General features: G+C 48.3%; 1 protein-coding gene across 1 annotated transcript; it reads right to left on the bottom strand.

Moving 5' to 3' along the window:
* Positions 1-1,265: 1,265 nt before the first annotated feature.
* On the bottom strand, positions 1,266-2,237 carry LOC117029920 (olfactory receptor 52K2-like). Its single transcript, XM_033119246.1, has one exon. The coding sequence runs from the start codon at positions 2,235-2,237 to the stop codon at positions 1,266-1,268; it is 972 nt and encodes a 323-aa protein (XP_032975137.1).
* Between the last annotated feature and the right edge of the window lie 16,433 nt (positions 2,238-18,670).

Raw genomic sequence — 18,670 nt, 5'->3', positions numbered from 1 at the left:
ACTAACTTTTATTGTAGACATACTGTATATAAACCATTGTTTAGTCATTTTGTCAGTTATTGCTATATTGCTGCATGACAAACAGCCACAGGAACTCAGTGGCAAACATTTATTATAAGTATTTATTGTTCACATACTTGGAGTGGTCAGCTAGGTGGCTCTGCTGACTTGCTTGGGCTTGCTCATGTTTAAGGGTTGGCTGGCTAGCAGCTTATCTAGGTTAACTTTGGGTGGGATGGCTGGGGCAACCCAGCTCTGCTAAATGCGTCTTTTGTTCCTCCAGAAGGCTAGCCCAAGCATGTTCTCATGGTTATGGCAGACATACAAGCACACAAGTGGAACTACTATCGAAGAAAAACCAGAGCTGGACAGTAGTTAAAGTGGTAAAAACAGATTTTATTCAGGACTGTTGTAATAGGGGAAAGTAGACCTTGATAAAGAACTGGACTCAGCTCCAAATACAGCAGGGCAAGTGGGAATTTATAGCCAAGGAGCAGCGTAGGGGTCAATGGATAGAAAATTACTAAGAGGAAACATTAGGGGGAAGGGGATTCTGGCTAAACTGACCTAACAAGATTCTTTGCTGAAGACAGGGCTGGGTGACCAGATCAATCTCAAAACCAATGTCTTGCATTTCAGGTTTTTATTATACAGCACCCCACTCCTGGTACCAATTTCTCTATCACTTACCTATTGCCCATGCTGTTCCTTTGGCCTAGAATGCCTTTTCTTCTATCTCCTTCCTTTCCAGTAAACACTTTATTTTATCCTTCAAACACAATTAAAATTCACCTTCTCTGTGAAGTGTTCTGTTAGTGATTGTCCCTCCCCTATGTTCTCGCAGAATTTTTTACTTAAAGCTATTATTGAGCATTACACATCTTTACAGCTTGCTATATTGGGACCTCCTTCAGGGTAGAGATCAATTTTTGCTCTTTGCAATTATAGGATAGCATAATGTATGTATAATGTTTGATGAATAAATGAGAATGAATGAATGAATGAAAATCAAAAGTAGAAGGAAGGGGAGAAAATTTAGAAGCCAGAGACAGAAGCTGACTTTGACGTTGGTTATTGTGTAACTCTGGATGAGTAGCTATTTTTCAGAAAATGGATAAAAGGCTCAAAGATGAATGCAGATAACCAAAGCCAAAATAGAGCAGGGTTGACTTGTCTGCACATTTACCCACTTGCCAGTGAGAGTGATTATAGGACCTATAAGTTCCACAGAATCAGACAAGAAGCTTCCTTTGTGAGGGCAGAAACTAGGGCTTCTCTGTGGGGACCTGCAGCTGTGCCCTTTGGAACAGAATTGCCAGGTGCTGCCTGATTTCCTTGGTCCTGGCCCCGTAGATGACAGGGTTGACCAGACATGGGAGCAGCAGGTAGAAGGCACTGAGCAAGTTGTGCACGTCCTGGGAGGCGGTGCGGGCCACACGGTAGACGATGGATGAGGACATGGTGGAGGAGTAGACAGTAAAGATGACCAGCAGGTGGGAGCCACAGGTGCTTAGAGCCTTGGAACGTGCTCTGCCTGATGAAATGCGAAATGCAGCATGGATGATGCGGGAGTAGGAGGCCCCAAGTAGCAGCATGTCCAGGACTCTGTTGAAGATGCGGACAGTGAGCCCCACAGTCTTGTTGAGGGTGATGTCTCCGCAGGAGAGCTTCATCAGGGCCATGTGCTCACAGGCAAAGTGGTGGATCACGTCTGAGCGGCAGAAGCGAACCCAGGAGGCCAGCCCCACCACAGGAGCAACAATGCCCATGCTCCTGGCAGCTGCCACCCCCACCAGCCCAACCAGCAACTGGCCGGTCACTATCTTGGGGTAGCGGAGTGGGTAGCAGATGGCGACGTAGCGGTCCAGGGCCATGACTAGGAGGATGTTGCAGTCAAAGGCAATGAGGAAGTAGATGCAAAACATCTGGACCAGACAGCGAGTCAGGGAGATGCGGTTGAAGCAGGTGGAGAAGCTGAACAGCATGGTGGGCACCACGGTGGTGGCGGCACAGATGTTGACAGCCAGGAGCAGGGCGATGAGCAGGTACATGGGCTGGTGCAGGCTCCGCTGGGCCACCACCGTGTGGATGATCAGGGCATTGGCAGAGATGATCACCAGGTAGAGACTAAGGAAGGGCAGCACCAGGAGTATGCGGGACTCCTGCAGCCCTGGGAAGCTCACCAGGAAGAAGCTGGTGTAGGACACATCAGAGCTGCCATTGCTCCATATTGACATCTTCCCTGGGAAGCAGGATGGTTCTGGGAAGAGAAAAGGGGCGGCAGGCCTGGTTTCTGTACTTGGCCCCTACCAGGGCCTGCCACAGCTTTTTTTGATCTTCATGATCTTCCAGTATCTTAGGGAAAAAATGAGAAGATAAGTGTCATAATTTAATGAGAGATGTATCCTTTAATAAATCTTTGCCTGCCTTTCAAATAAATCCCTCAGGGTAAATTTTGGATGTAGAATTACTAGGTCAAATGACATGATTATTTTTGAGAGTGCCAAGTAGATTTCAAAGAAAGTTGTATCAATCTTGTCACTGAATCTCTGATGCTAGTATTAAATTGCCATAATTAAAAAAATTTGTAATCTGATGGTTGAAAAATACTCTCTCATTTTAATTTGCATGTTTTCTTTTGTGAATTTTCTATTCATGTACTAGCAGGGACTAATTGTTTCTCTTAGCAATTTAAATATTAAAATCCTTATTCCTTTTTTATCCATTGATTTTCCAAATCTTGTTAGTATTTTTATTTATGGTGTTATTAACACTAAGATTTTTTAATTTATAAAGTTAAATCTATTGACATTTCTCATTGTGAGTTCTTTTCTTGTTTTGTTTTCTTGTTTGTTTGTTTTAAGTGGAACAGGACTTTATTGGGGAACAGTGTGTACTTCCAGAACTTTTTTCCAGGTCAAGTTGTCCTTTCAATCTTAGTTGTGGAGGGAGCAGCTCAGCTCCAGGTCCAGTTGCCGTTGCTAGTTGCAGGGAACACAGCCCACCATCCCTTGCGGGAGTCGAACCAGCAGCCTTGTGGTTGAGAGCCCATGCTCCAACCAACTGAGCCATCCGGGAGCTCAGCAGCAGCTCAGCTCAAGGTGCCGTGTTCAATCTTAGTTGCAGGGGGTGAGCCCACCATCTCTTGCGGGACTCGAGGAATCGAACTGGCAACCTTGTGGTTGAGAGCCCACTGGCCCATGTGGGAATCAAACCAGCAGCCATTGGAGTTAGGAGCATGGAGCTCCAACCACCTGAGCCATTGGGCCGGCCCCTCTTTTCTTGTTTTTAAGCTTAGCATGTTCTTCCTCATTCAAAGATCAAAAAGATATTATACTATATTGTGTTCTTTAAAATATGGCCTAATTTTTTATACTGTTTTGATTAATAAGAAATTCAGTTTGATATGTGACATGAAGTGATAATTTAACTTGATTTTTCCCCCCAAGTAGCTGGATAACTGGTCTTGTTCCATATTCTCCACTGCCTTGTGTCTTTATCCTAGATTAAGTTCTTATATGTGATGGGGTTGTTTTATAGATAGTGAAGTTCTGTTTGTTCTGTGGCAATAACCATACTATTTTAAAAATAAAAGCTCTATTGAGATATAACTGGCATCCCATACATGTTACCCATTTAAAGTGTGCCAGTCAATGTTTTTTAGTAAATTCACAGAGTTGTGCAACCTTCAACATTGTCATTACCCTACATAGAAATCCTGAACCCTTCATAGTCACTCCGCATTTTTCCCAATTCCCTTAGCACTAATTCCCTTGGCACTAGGTAACCAACCACTAATCTACTTTCTGTGTCAGTGGATTTGCCTACTTGGAACACTTCATATACAAGGAATCATGTGGTATGTGGTCCTTTATTGCCAGTTTCTTTCACTTAGCATCGTGTTTGTAAATTCCTCCATGCTACAACAGATACCAGTACGCCATTCCTTTTTAATGGCTGAATACAATTTCTTGTATGGATAGACCACATTTTATTGATCCGCTCATCAGCTAATGGACATTTCAATTGCTTCCACTTTTCGGCTATTATGAATAATGCTGCTATAAACATTCAAATACAAGTTTTTGTGTGAACATATGTTTTTTTTCTTCTGGGTATATACCTATGGGGTATATAGGAACTTTATGTTTAACCTTTTGAGGAACTACCAGATTGTTTTCAAAAACAGCTGCACCGTTTTACGTTCTCACTACCAATGTATGGGTGTTCCATTTCTCCACATCCTTGCCAACACTTACTGTTTGCCTGTTTTTTTTGTTTTGTTTTTTTTTTTTTAAATTCTAGCCATCCTAATGATTTTGACTCGTGTTTCTCTGAGGGCTAATGTTGTTGAGCATTATATTTTCGTATACATATTGGCTATTTCTATATATACATTTTGAGAAATGTCTTTTTAAATCCTTTGCCCATTTTTAACTGAGTTGTCTTTTTGTATTGAGTTATAAGAAAGTACTGTACTATTTTAATCACTATAGCTTTGTCATTTATTTTGATTTCTAATGTAACGTATCTCTAAAGTACTTAAAGACTTTTTGTTATTCTCAAATTTTATTCTTCCAACATTTAGAATCACTTCAACAATTAAAAAAAATAATCCCATTGTGTTTTTTACACATTGGGATTTTATTAAACCTATGATTTAATTTGTGGAGGATTGACATCTTGACAACATTCAGTCTTTCAATCCAGTATCAAAGCATAGCGTTCTAAGTTTTCAAGTCTTGATTTATATCTCTCAGAAGTTTCTGAGTTTTATTTGTATAGGTCTGCGACAGCAGGCACTCTGTTCACTTCGCTCACATTTATATCCTGGGAACCTAATACAGAACCTGACACTCAGGAGACACTCAGTAAGTATTTGTTGAATAAAGAATAGTGTGCTTAACATTTCTTGTTAAGATTATTCCTACGTGTTTTGCTATTTGTTACCATTGACAATACAATTGTTTTCTATCATATTTTTGAATTGGCCACAATCTTTTATAGGAAAGTTATTGATTTTGTACATTTATCTTATATACTGCCACTTTTAAAATTCCCTTATTAACAGAAAAAATTTTTGGTTGATTTTATTGGGTATTCAAGGGAGAATTGTCCTCTCCTTTTTTCTTTAAAAAAATAATAACTGGACTTTTATTTCTGTTTTACATTTTATTTCATAAACGAGAACTTCCAGAACAATGCTAAAATGTAGTAAGAGCAGGTATATCTATTTTCCCCCTCAATTTTATTAGAGCTTTGTTCCTCTGTTAAATATGTTGTTGCTTGTTGGTTTGAGATAGACACTCTCATGTTAATGAAGTATCTTCCTGCTTCTAGTTTTTAATAATGAAAATCAGGAATTTGTGTTTAATGTTTTCAAATGCATCTGTGGCATCAAATATAATGAGCTAATGCTTTTAAAATTTGACTTGTTGACAAGTAGATATATTACACAGTGGTTATACTTTTAAATTCTGTGGAAAGTGGTTTGCTACTATTTTATCGAGAATAGATCCATAAAAATTAAAGAGAGCTTTTGAAACTATCTTTATGAAGTTTTGGTATCACAGTATGCCAGTTTCATACTGAATCAACTCAATTTCTTTTTTAAGTTCTATTTTCTAGAATAGTTTTTATAGCACAGGAATTATTCTTTCCTTGAAAGCTTGGGAAAAAACTCAACAATAAAATAATCAGAACACAGACATTTTTGGGTGATTATTTGGTAATGTCTTCTGATTTCTTTCATGGCAATTAATCTACTAAGGTTTTTAATCTCTTCATAAATAAACTTGGAAAATACATCCTTCTGATGATTTGCCCATTTTATAAAATATTTTAAATTTATGAGCATAGACTCCTACAGGGTGGTTTGCATCTCAATAAGGCAATTAAATACCTTAATCTAAAGTATAAATCTGTAAGCTGGTGATATTTTGAGTCACGCTCTGTCCAGAGCATCTCAACTCACTGTATGGAGTAAGAACTGTAGTCCTTTAGGGTGTGTGTGAAAACATATATACACTCTTACTAAAACACTCAGTGACACACACCAGCATCCATAAGCATCTTCATCTGGAGAAGTGTTTCTACCACAGACTGAATCCCATAACAGAAACATGGTTCCTCTCCTCACTGCTTAGCCCACGATCACTGCTGGGCAATTGCCTCACTGACATAAAAAACTCAGAAGATGGAGGATTTGGGCCTCAGAAATGTAGGCCATCAGTGAAGGAAGATTTTCTCCTTGCAACCAAGGAGCTTAAAAGGAAGATGGGAACTACCAACCTTCCAGCACCTGGAATGGTGGTAGCAGGGATCCCTAAATATCCAGCCCCAGGGCAGATAAGCGCCTCCTCCCATCCACTTCTGGGTCTCTGTGACCATCCAAAACATCGGGAATCGCGAATGCACAGCCAAGTGCCGCAGAGGACCACAGACGTCCTCTTGTTCAGTCCCTTCCCTGATTCGAATGCCCTCAACCTGCACAGCTCTACAAGCTGCTCACTGCTCCGTCGTAGACCATCAGTTCCAGGGGTGGGTGGCTTTACCTAAACATCTTCCTTTACCTGAGCCGGACATCTCTCTTCATGTAGTATCATTCCTATGGTCCCAGCTCTGTCCTCTGTTAGCGCTGAGAAATAGTTGTCTTCTTGGGGTTGCTTTGATAGGAAGGAGCAGAAGGAAAACTAACAATTTTTTGAGGGCCTATCATGGTCTGGGCTCTGAATACTTTCACATAGGGTCTCCCCGTTTTTTAGTAGCCATAGAATCTCTATTAGGCAGGTACTACAACTGAGAGTCAGACATATAAAGTCACCTTGTATTCATTGATTCATTTGTTCATTCAACATGTATTTTGACATTTATTATGTATCCGGCACTCTGCTAGGCACTGGGGCTTCATGGGCGCATTAGACATGGTTTTGTGAGTCCAATGGGGAGAACCAGAGTGCTGTGGGGGCCTGGGGGCGTCTCTCACAGCCTCTGGGACAGGGAAGGCTCCTCACAGGACAAGATGTCTAATCCGAGAGCTGAAGCTGGAGTCAGCCAGAGGAAGGGAAGGGAAGGTGCAAATAGCCTAATGACACAAAGCCTAGAATTGGTGGGGGTGGGATTAGAACTCCAAAGCCAAGGTCCCTGTCACTGTCACCACATCTCAAAGGAGACACCTGGGTTTGGTGAAAGTCCCATGGAAGAACATTATAAAAAAAAACAAGGTGGGAGAGTAGAAATGAGAGGATGAACTAAATTTTTGCTGATTTTCCACTATTGATGAGACTCAGTTTGAAAAAGGAGGGAAACAAGTTAGGCTTAGAATAGAATTTCCTTCTGAGAAGACCTGGAACTGGAGAGGAGAGGACATTGGTGTGCACTGGGGTTGTGGCCTGATTGTCCAAGAGAGGTGATGACAGCCAGGGGTGTGAGGCCAAGTCACCATCTTTCCTTGTGCCTACCTTGCTTATCCCCTACTCCCTCCATCACCTTCCTGGCAAGAGACTCCCCTCAGCCCCCTTTGCCCTCCTGGGCTGCCCCTCCCCCCAGAGCTGATACTCACAGTTAGGCAGAAGCAGAGAGAACCAGTGGGTCTCCCTCAGTGCAGTTAAATGCACCCCTATTCTTTCCCCAGGGAGCCAGGCACTGGCTGAGCCAACTGTAGTGCCCTGTGACTACTCCTCGGTCCCCTAGGATACCCACAGGACAGCCTAGAGCCCGGTCTCCTGACATCCAGGCCAGGCGCATCCTACTGGTCTGGGTTGCCCAAGATCTCTGCTTTGGAGCTAAAGGGGAATAACTCAACACAAACGGGGAATGCAGACCTCGAGTCCCCAACTCACGCTGTAGCCTACCCCAGGGGTGGCTCTGCCAAAGCAAAGTCAGGGAGTAGAGTGCAGTGTGTTGGTCAGTCCAGCAGGTGGCTCTAGTAATGGGGAGTGAAAGCTTCCAAGAAAGTGCAACTTTTATGGAGCACCTACCCAGGGGGATTTTTGAAGGATCAGTGGTACTTACATAACGTTTATGGGAGAAAAGGAGGAACTGGAAGCAGGAGAATGAGGTTGTGGGAAGGCCTGTTGAAGGGAGGATATTATCACCCCATTTTAGAGGCGGGCCATCTAGGGTTAGACTTTGGTTGACCCATCCAAGGTCACTCAGCAGATCTGTGGCAATACTGGGAAGGGTCATCTGACCCAAATCTGGCTTTCCCACTCTATCCCTGTCTCTCATCACTGCTCTGGGCCCAGTGGAGGAGCCCATGGGGGTCAGGGAAAGCTTCCTGGAGGAGGGGACATTGGAGCCAGGCTTGGGAGGTCCTGAAGGGGCCACAGAGGCAGAGAGAAGGACCTGGTGTGGCTGAGGCTGAGGCTTGACACAAGGGGCAAGAATGGCAATGACGGTGGGTGTGGGGCTGCGCAGTTGGTCCCAAAGCCTCAGGATGGGGGAGTAGTAGGGCAGGAACCAATCGAGATTTGTGTGGTTTGAAGCCCAGGATCGCCCCCACCCTGCCCCCTACACCCAGGGCATCGTCTTGCGCTTGCCTCAGCCCTGCGGGTTGAGGTGGCAGAAGCAGAGAGAACCAGTGGTCAGAGGTGACCAGTGGTCTGAGAGGGTCTGAGAGGCATCAAGAGCTTTCCAAACCCTACTCACTCTCCAAGCCCGTGTGAGGTGTGTCAAGAGGAGGGACTTCCTCACACGAGGCTGAGCACTCCTCGTGCATCTCCCTTGGGCTCTCCTGTCCCCTACTCTCTGGGCCCCCCAGGCAGCTGCTGCCCTTCTCGCCGGGCTTCTTGGAGCCCTCCAGTTTGTCCATGAGCTTCCTGTGGGGCAGGGCCTGGGCCTGGAGCCAGAAGCCCAGGGCCCTGGTGTCTATTGCTGGACATAGCACTTAGTCAGCTCACACCGTGGCCAATGTGAACTCTGAGAACTGTTTCCTTGATGTTCTTAAGCCTCCCCATTAATTTTCTGGGGCTGCTATACAAACTACCATGAACTGGAAAACAACAGAAATGTATTGTTCTACAGTTGTGGAAGCTAGAAGTCTGAAATCCAGGTGTTGGCAGGGCCATGCTCCCTCTGGGGCTCTGGGGGAGAATCTGCTCCTCTCCTCTTCTGGCTTCTGTGGCTCTTGCTACATAACCCCAATCTCCGCCTCTGGCTTCACATGGCCTTCTCCTCTGTCTCCTTTAAGGACATTTGTCATTGGATTTTTTGACCTACCTGGGTAATCTCATATTACCCAGGTAATAATCTCATATTTCCCAATCTCATATGAAGATCCTTAATTTAATTATATCTGCAAAGATCTTTTTTTCCAATAGGCCACATTCAGGGGTTAAGACCTCGAGATGCCTTTTTGCGGACCACCACTACAACCTCCATATGTGGAGTTCAAAAGATGAGAAAAAGACAGCGAGGTGGCCTTGGCCTTGGCCTGGGCAGGCCCTGGGTGCAGAGGGGAGCAGTAGGGAGCGCATGTGTGTGTGACAACATGATGAGGAAAGCAAGGGGCTACTCTTAGGGAACCCATCTGGCCTGGGGCATAAAGTCCCTGACTCCAGGGTTCACTCAAAAGGGTAGAAACTCAGCCCTGCATGTGGGGCAGGGCTAAGCCAGAAAGGCTTCCTGGGGGAGGTGAGCTTCTCGCTTTGCCAGAGAAAAGAGACCAGCTGAGGGGAGCACAGTGAGCAGTACAGGCTAAGGGGTTGCCACTCAAGGGTCCTTTTCACAGCAGAACTCTCCATCTTTCCTTCCCTCAGCTCTGGGGCTTGGGGCAAGGATGGGCCTCCCCCTCAGACTGGGACACCCGCTGGGGTGCGGGGCAAGGTTAAGTGACAGGGAGAGATATGGCTGCAGAGCACCGAGAGATCATGAGGGCCTTGGGGGTGCCTCTGCTGCCCTGCAGACTGTCACCAGGACTCCACACCAGGGGCAACCGGGGAGGAGAGATGTGGGGTGGGCACTCGCACCTCAAGTGCACCATGGCTGCCACTGACTGCACCGCACCCACCCTCCTACCTGTTGGCTCCTCCTCTCAATCCCCTTTCTCAGGGAGTCCAGCCCATCACCCGAGCCAGGTTGTGGGGCTTTATTCTGCTCGTCCCTCTCCCTCATACCCTGATCTGGTCTGGCACCAAGTCCTGCTAATTCTACCTCTAGTCTCCTCTCTGGTCCAGCTCCTGAAGACTCAGTCGGGGTCACCTCTAGGCCTCATGCTAGCCCTAAGCCACCACTCCCTCTAGTCTTCCTCCACCTCTGCTGCCAGAGGATCTATTGGGAGAGGAGACCGGACCTTTTCAACCCTAGTAAAACCCTGCAGAGGCTCCCCACTGCCAACCAGGTAAAGCTTAGTCTCCCTCACTGGCGCCCCTCTCCCTTTCCTGAGGGGCGGCTGCCGTCCAGCAAGGCCAAATTACTTGCAGTTTGCTGCCTACTCCTCTGCCTGAGCTGTCTGTCCTGCCCGCTCAGTGTCACCTGGCTGCTGTCTCTGCTTGCTCTAGGTGCTCAGGTGCACCTGTTGTAGGACGCCCTCCCTGGCTGTTCTTGCCCCAGCTGCTCTGAGTCGCTGCAGCGTGAGGACTCCTGAGTCCAGGTCTCACACTGTGTCCCACTGTGGAGCGCACCTGGGCAGCCCAGCTAGCCTGGAAGCCCCCTGGTAGCCTGCCTGCATCCCGGACTCCCGTGCAGCCCACTTGTCCACTGCCTCTCCTCCCTTTCCCTCTTCCTGGCCCCCATGGCACCCCTGCTTAAAGTCTCAATCTCAGATTTCTCTCCCAGTCAAGGTGGTCATGATTCCCCACATCTGAACCTGCTCAAACCTGCGGTGGCTCAAGTTCTGAAGCTACCTCACACTGAAGTGGAAAAGCCTCCTTTGCCCCATAAACAAGTAATTTGGCTCTGGGGCCCTTGGTCTCTGAGCGAAACTTTTGGAGCAGCCTGTCCTTCCCCATCCATGTCTGGCCTGGAGGCCTCACCCAGTATCTGTGGACTGGTGGCTCTCTGGCTGCAAAGCTCACGCTCCCTCCGCACTCTGAGACCTCTTGGACAGGCCAGGTGCAGCCTGCATGGCCCAGATCAGTCACCAGATGGCACCCAAGCACCACGTGGGGCAGAGGCTCAGGCTTGTGCTGGAGGGACTGTGCCTGGGGAAAGGGGCAGTCTGCTGGCCTGGCTGGTTAGTTTGAGACTCCCCATCCTCGGACATTCCTGTGGTGCCTCCACTTCCCCTTGGACTGTGAGCTTGAGTCAGTCAGAACATGCTGGTGTCAGGTGTCAGGGTCTGGAGCAGGACCTGGCTCTGTGTGGTCCTGGCAAGTTGCTTTCTCTTTTTGAGCCTCAGTGTACTCTTCTGAAAAATGGGCATAATAATAACACCAACTCCATCTTTGTTCACTCATTCATTCAACATATTTATTGAGCACCCAGTTGGCTAGGTGTAGTATACAGCTGTGAACAAGTAAAGCTTCACAGGAATGTCCTCAGGCTCACATGAGGTAACGGCTGTACCTTATTTAGCGCAGTCATTAACACACAGTATGGACTCTATAAACAATAGCTAGGACTTTTCTAATCCTCACAAAAATCCTGTGTGGTTGGTCCTAGTATTATCCTCATTTTATGGAGGATGAAACAGGTAAAGGCCACACACTTGTCCAAGGCCACTGTAGTGCAGGGGATCCTGCCGACTTCGCCAAGTGTCGTGCGGGGCGGCAGGCGGGGCCTCTGGTCCCACTCCCCACACAAGAACGCAGGACATGGTGAGGCCAAAAAGGAACACCCACGGAGCCATAGGTAGGGGAGTCACACCACTATACTCTCACTGGCGGCTGGGTTGGAGACACAGGAACCAGGAGCAACACAATTCTCAACCCTCACTGTGCCGCTTGCAGGCTCAGCCACCATCTTCTTGCTAGCTCCCCCTTTTTTTTGCTAGCCTAGCCACGGCAGTTATATTCATGGCTAATGGCTCACTGGTTACAGCTGACGGCCAACTAGCCACAGCTGCTGGCCATTTGATCACAGTCGATGGCCATTTACTACCTGAGCCAGCACCTTTCTATGTGAGGCCGAGAGCCTGGAAACTGCTTTTTGGGGCTCTGTCCCCACAGCCACACAGCCAGAAGGTAGCAGAGCTGGGACTTGAACTAGGGCTGTCTGATTCTAAACTCCATTGCTGCCGTTCCCATATTTAATGTGTGTGTGTGTGTGTGTTCACATGTCTCCTTTGTGCTCCCTCCAAATCCTCCCGAGGGGCCTTGGATCAACTTGGGTCACCTTCTCAGATCTCCCACCCAGATCCTTAGCCTCTTCCCTCCCCCCGAGTCCCCAACTCCTCCTGCAGGTTTGGTCCTTTCTAGAAAAGGAAGTTGGTGGCCACCAATGATTTAGGGGCCCTCAGAAGGTCCCAGGCCCAGCTCCCTTCTGCCACCACCTGGGGTCAAGGCTTGCCAGTGAACAGAGGTCAGAGCTATTAGGCCCGGTGTGGGCCCCACCATGATCGCCCCTCACACTGAGCTGAGACTCCTGAGCTCAGACCTTTTCTAAGGGGCAGAGAGCAGAGAGCACCCGACAACTTTTCTCTCAGAGAGATTGTGGGGCCCCATCTGATTGGAAGGGGGCTGTGGTCTTGATGCTGTGTGTCCAGAGCAAGCTCTCTGATTCTGCATAGCTTGTGGGTTTATTTGGAGCGTAGGAAGATGAAGAGAAAGGATCCTGGAGCTCACAGTGTACACGCCTGAGCAGGGAGAGGTGGGGAGGGGTCTGTCACCCCCATTCCCTCTGCATGCCCCGTGGCTGGGTGTCCCTTCTGCATGTATTTTGAGCACTTCCTGCTTGTCTTACTGACCCTTTCAGTTGTGAGTTTTATGGGAAGAGGCAGGGCCTGCTCCTACATGTCTCACCTGCCGGTCAGGTGTCCAGCCTCAGCCTGTGTCAGTGACGCTGCAGGGTGAGTGACTGAGGCGGAAGGCTGAGGAAGGCTGCCGTTCCTGCTGGGTGTCAGCATTCTCTGGGCCCAAAAGCCCTGGGGCTTAGCCACCAGCAGTTGGGTGGCCTTCGGCAATGACTTGTGTTCCCCAAACCTCAGCTTCCTCATCTGTGAACTGGCAGGGATATTCTATATAGCTCTGGAATTTGCAGCCCGAGCCTACCTGCACTGTCACACACAGTCCTCGTGATAACTCTGCGGGGCAGGTATTGCTCTAGCGTTTAACAAATGCTCAAGCTGGGCTTGGAGGGCTTAAGTGGCATCTCAGACTGACCCCTGATCTGTCCTCCCTTCCACTGCACTGATTTCCTGGTCTCATCTGCTCAGGGAGAGCATCTAGCTGACACTGGAAACTCCAGGGCCTGGTACAGAGCCTGGCATGGATTCAGGGAGCAAACACATTGTTTGAATTGCTGGCCCTAAATCCTCTGCCTTTTTTTTTTTTTTTACTCCACAAGCAGTAAAAGTGTATTAACCACAGTTATTTAATGAACATTTACTCTGAGCCTGGACTAGGATAGACATTTTCTATACACTGCCTTTGATCTCAAAATCTCATGAAGTAGATATGGTCACGTCCCCTATTTACAGATGAAGAAACAAAGTCTCAGAGAAGTTAAATAACATGCATAAGTTTACACAGCAGTTAAGTGGCAGGGGTTGGAGCCCAAATTAATCTCACATCAAAACTAATACTGTGTTTCCCTGAAAATAAGACCGGGTCTTATATTAAGTTTTGCTCAAAAAGATGCATTAGGGCTTATGTTCAGGGGATGTCCTCCTGAAAAATCATGCTACGGCTTATTTTCCGGTCAGGTCTTATTTTCGGGGAAACATGATATTCTCTGTTGGGAAAGGTTGTATGAGGTGGGTGAGATTTATGTCTCTGAGTCTCAGTTTACTGATCTATGAAATAGGGGTAAGAATTCTACCTCCTGGGGCTTTTCTGAAGAGTAAAAGGGCTGATGCAGAGAAGACAGTTAGCTCTGAAACATACTCTTTGTTTATTACCATCATCATCTTTGCATCTTCTTCCCTCCTTCCTTCCCTCCCTCCTTTTCTTCCTCCTTCTCTCCCTCCCCGCCCTCCCTCCCGTGGCTGGTGTGAGGAGGAAGTAGGCTGACGAGGGAGGGAATGAGGCAGCGGCCTTTCTGAACTTCCCAGGGACAGGGACCCACGGTCATGTTGACATCTAGGCATCTTTTCCCCTTCAGGGATGTTGTGCTCAGCTTGGGAGTGCCCAGGACCCGTTCCCTGGGTGTGGAAGGGCTGCTGTCCCACCAAGTGTCCCGAGCTGGGGTGGGGAGTGGAGGATAGAGCTAGGGCCCCCTTGCCAGGTTCAGGGCACCTGAGAGGCTCTGGGGAGCCCCAAGGTGCCTCAGACCGCAAGCCTATGACTGAGGGTTACACCAACCCCAGAGGTGACAGCAGCATATCAATTGTGCACCTGGGCCTGGGCAACCTGGTGAAACCTGGGCACAAATGGGGACCTTGGTGCCTCCCAGGGCTGGGAAAGTTAGGGCCACTGCGGAGAAAGTTGAGGCCGTGTGGGACAAAGTTTTGATGGCTCAAACTTTTCTCACTCTGAGCTCATTGCTCTCCATCCCTGAGGCTGGCTGAGTGAGTTGCCACCAATTAAGCCATAATGAGCTGGACCTCACTGGCCTGTGAGGTTCCCTGGGAGACAAGGGCTCAGCAGGACCCTTGGGGCCCAATTACAACAGCCTGGGCCTGAAACTGGGTTCAGCTGCAGCCTGAGCCCCAAGGAGAGCTGCCTGCCCCCAGGTGCCCACTTTGCTCACCTGGACAAACTTTTAATGAGTTGAAGTGGCGACTTCTCTCACTTGACTGTGGCCCAGGCATGCCACCTGGGTTCTGCTTGCTCCCTTCTTAAAGAGCCAGAGCAATTTCTAGAGTATGACTTACTACAGTTTCAATTGTCAGGTCAACCCCAGGCGGGTCATGTGAGGTCTAGACGCTGACCCACTGTGTGACGCCGGGCAAGCCCCAGTTGCTCTGGGCGTTAGTTCTCAGGGGTAATAATCACAGGGTTGGTGAGGACCAGGGGAGACAACTGCCAACTGTAAAGTGCTAGCACTTCTGAGTGGTCATTATTGCCCGTAATGACTAGCCTGGCTGGGACCTTGCCCCTGGCCCCCACTCCTAGCTGAATCAGAGCCAACTCAGACCTGAGTGTCCACAGTGGCAGTCGTAGGGGTCCCCTCTGCTCTGCTGGCCCCTAGCCGGCCCCACATACCTGCCGGGCAGTGCCGTTTCTAGGTTTCTTTTGGCTCAACCTCCCTTTCCCTCTCTCCTCCTGCCTTCTAGGTAAGCAGGCAGGCACCACCAAGAATGTAACAGCCATGGTATTATCATGTCCAACTCTTACTTCACAGATGGGGAAACTGAGGCCTGGGAGGAGCAGGCCCTGAACCCAGATTCCTTCATTTTCTGGAGCTTAGTAACAATAAACCATTGTGTACGTGTAGGGCTTTTAGTATCTTTTGGCCTCAGCAACCCTGCCAGGGTAGATAGGCAGCCATCTGTTCACGTCATTTATTGTAGCTAAGCTTCCAGGCTCCAAAACCAGACTGACTGGGTTCAAATCCTGTCTCCATTATTTACCAAGCACATCTCTGTGCCTCAGTTCCCTCACATGGTACTTACTTCATAACAATAGTATTTACCTCATATATTTGTGTATTAAATGAGTGAAAATCTATGTAAAATGTTGGGAACTGGGCCTAGTACACAGTGGATGCTCCATAATTAACATTAGCTATATTTCTTGTTATCATAATCCAATCATTCATTCAGCAAACATTAATTGGGCTCCTACTGTGTGCTGAGCTTTGTGTGCTAGGCCCTGGGAATATAGCAGTGAACAAGACCGACCTTTGGAGCTCCATTTTGTGGGGGAGACAGACACATAAAGTCATAATTTCATGCCAAGGGGTGTGGCAGGGTGAGGTGGGAATAAGCCAGGGACACAGCAGAGGGGTCCTGACCTGCCTGGAAGAGGGGGGAGGCACAATCAGGGAAGGCTTCCCAGAGGAGGTGGGGGTAGGTGTTGGGCCATCATTTATCGAGTGTGTAAGATGGGTTGGACCCTGTGTTAAGTGCTTTATATTCATTATCTTAGTCCATCCTCACACAAACCTGTGAGGTAGAAGACAGTCTCCTTACTGAAGAGGAAACTGATGGTTGTTACTTGTCTAAGATCACCCAGTCAGTAAACAACGGGGCTGGGGTCCAATTCAGGGTTGTTTAACCCCAAATCTTATCCCCTTTCACCCATGAGGGTGCTTGTGGTGGTGATTATGAGGGGCAGATGGAATGGGCAGGCTAGGGGGAAGTGGCCCTAGATGGAGGAGAGATGCTTTCACAGGGAATTTGGGCTTTGCTTTTGGGGGCCCAGATCCAGGGTTTCCCGTCTACCTCTGGCTGAGAGGCAGAATGTATAGTGGTGTAGTGGGTACCAGCATAAGCTCTACCCCAGGCTGCCTGGGTTCCAACTCACTATCAGTGTGACCTAGAATAAGTTACTTAATATTTCTGTGCCTCAGTTTTCTTCTCTGTAAAATGGGGATAATGATCTTAGCAAGCGCTTTTAGTATTTTTAAGAGCTTTCTTCTAAGAATTTTACATCTATTATTCATTTAATCATCATGATTTTATGTCATTTTTCAGGTGGGGGAAACACCTGGGGAATTGTAAGGTATAAATTAGTGAATACACACATAGCACTTAGAACAGTGCTTGGCATATAGGAAGTGCTCAGTAAATGTTAGTTATTATTACTCAATACTACAGAGTGGCCAGAAGCCATGGACAGGATCCCTAAAAAATAATGAAGAACATGATGATGACAACAATTAAAATAATAATAAAGCATGCCCTTATAGCTCTATAGCACTTTTCAGTTCACAGGGACTTCTACATCTGTTCTTTCATTTGAGACTAAGGAGGCAAGTGTGTCCCAAAGTGTATTTCACAGGCACAGTTCCACAGGATACTAATGACTGTCTTTTCAAGAAAGAGGTTCCCTGTTTAAGAAAGTTTGGAAAACACTGAATTAAGTCAAGGTAAAGTTGTCTTCTCTGAGAGAATGTAACTGGCTAAAATGCATTGTCAGCCCCCAGAAAAGCAGAGGTAGATACAATATCCAGTGTGTCTCCAAATTATTGGGCCCTGAAATCCCTTGCGCTGAGGAGTATTTGTGGGGGTTGTGACCCCTGGAAGACGCGAAAATACTGGAGTAAAGAGGTTTGGCTTTGAGCCACTCACTGGCCTGGCCGTGTGCCTTCAGGTCAAGTGACCTGATCCTAGGCCTCAATTTTTCTATCTGTAAAATGAGAATAACGGTACATATGACAAGTCCCATCAGTGTTGTTATGAGGACTAAATGCGATAACTGGTGTGCTAATGCACTCAGCATAATTCCTGGCAAATGCTAACTGGGCAATAAACGTTAGATTATTATCCATACAGCCACCTCTTATTATCCCCATCCAGATAAGCTGAGCTCAGAGAGGTGAGTGGGTAGCTCCCAAGCCCCGTCAATTTTATGAGTATTGGCGGAGCACCCACACAGCCAGGCTGAGAAGGCGCCAGTGACTTTCCCTTGTAGATAGATGAGCCCTCTGGTCACCCAGGTTTTTGGTGGGGCGGGGTGGGTGGCCCGCTGGCCCCCTTGCACTGCGGTGGGCACGGGAGAGAGCCCTTTGTCCCCAGCGCGGTCCTCGACGGCAGCTTCGCGGCAGGGCAGGGTGGCAGGCTCCCTGTGTAAAGCGGGGGGAGGGGGGGAGAGGGGGGACGGGGCGCTGTTGACTTGGGTGGCAGGAAGCGGGAGAAGGTAGGAGGTCGGCCTGTGCAGCGCTGGGAGCATGTTGCAGGGCCAGGTTGCCATGGCCGTGCCTTCCGCCGCCGCGCCCCTGCGGGGCTCGTTAGCTCGGCTGGGCCTCCCGCCGCCGCCACGGCCCCGGGGAGCACGGCGACATGGCCAACAGCAGCTCTGCCGGGCGTTGACGAGGCCCGGGGGAGACTGACAACTGCGTGGGTCGCCGGGGTAGCTGCGAGCTCGCCAGCGCTACGCCTACGGGGACTTGCCGCTGGGATCCAGGGCACCCGAGGCAGGAGCGCCGCCTGCCCGCGGCCGCGCGGGGGCGCCCGAGTCCACGGAATGAGCTCGGCGGGAGGCCGGCAGCAGTGAACGCGGCGCCGGGACCCAGCCGGGCAATTTGCCTGGGGTCTGAGCGGCCTGGGTGGTGCCATCAGGGAAGGCACTTGCTCACCTGAGGGCAGGTACACAATATGGGGGGACAGCTGAGCCCAGGGCTGCCCTGCGAGGTGGGGCACCAATCCTGCGTCTTGCTCACTCAGCTACCTTCAGAGCAACCACGAAGGCTTGAAGCCGGAGTCTGAGGCTAGTAGAGCTGTAGGAGAAGGCCTTGGCTTTAAGATTTTTGGATGACTCCTCATAACTTTCCCTCTTTCTTACCTGGCAAGACTATTTTTCTCAACGACTATTATCTGTTCTAGCCTTAAACCCAGTTCATCTGTCTCCTACTTCTACCAAAGGAAAAATAATCAAAATCAACCTGGAGTGTCTCAGTCCATCTTAAAGTTTGTACTCTTTATTCATGTTGTTGCCTGGGGTCTCAGGATGTGCATCAACCCTCCAAG

Source organism: Rhinolophus ferrumequinum, chromosome 11 (genome assembly GCF_004115265.2).
Source record: "Rhinolophus ferrumequinum isolate MPI-CBG mRhiFer1 chromosome 11, mRhiFer1_v1.p, whole genome shotgun sequence".
NCBI lineage: Eukaryota > Metazoa > Chordata > Mammalia > Chiroptera > Rhinolophidae > Rhinolophus > Rhinolophus ferrumequinum.
This window is presented reverse-complemented; position numbering and strand designations above follow the sequence as displayed.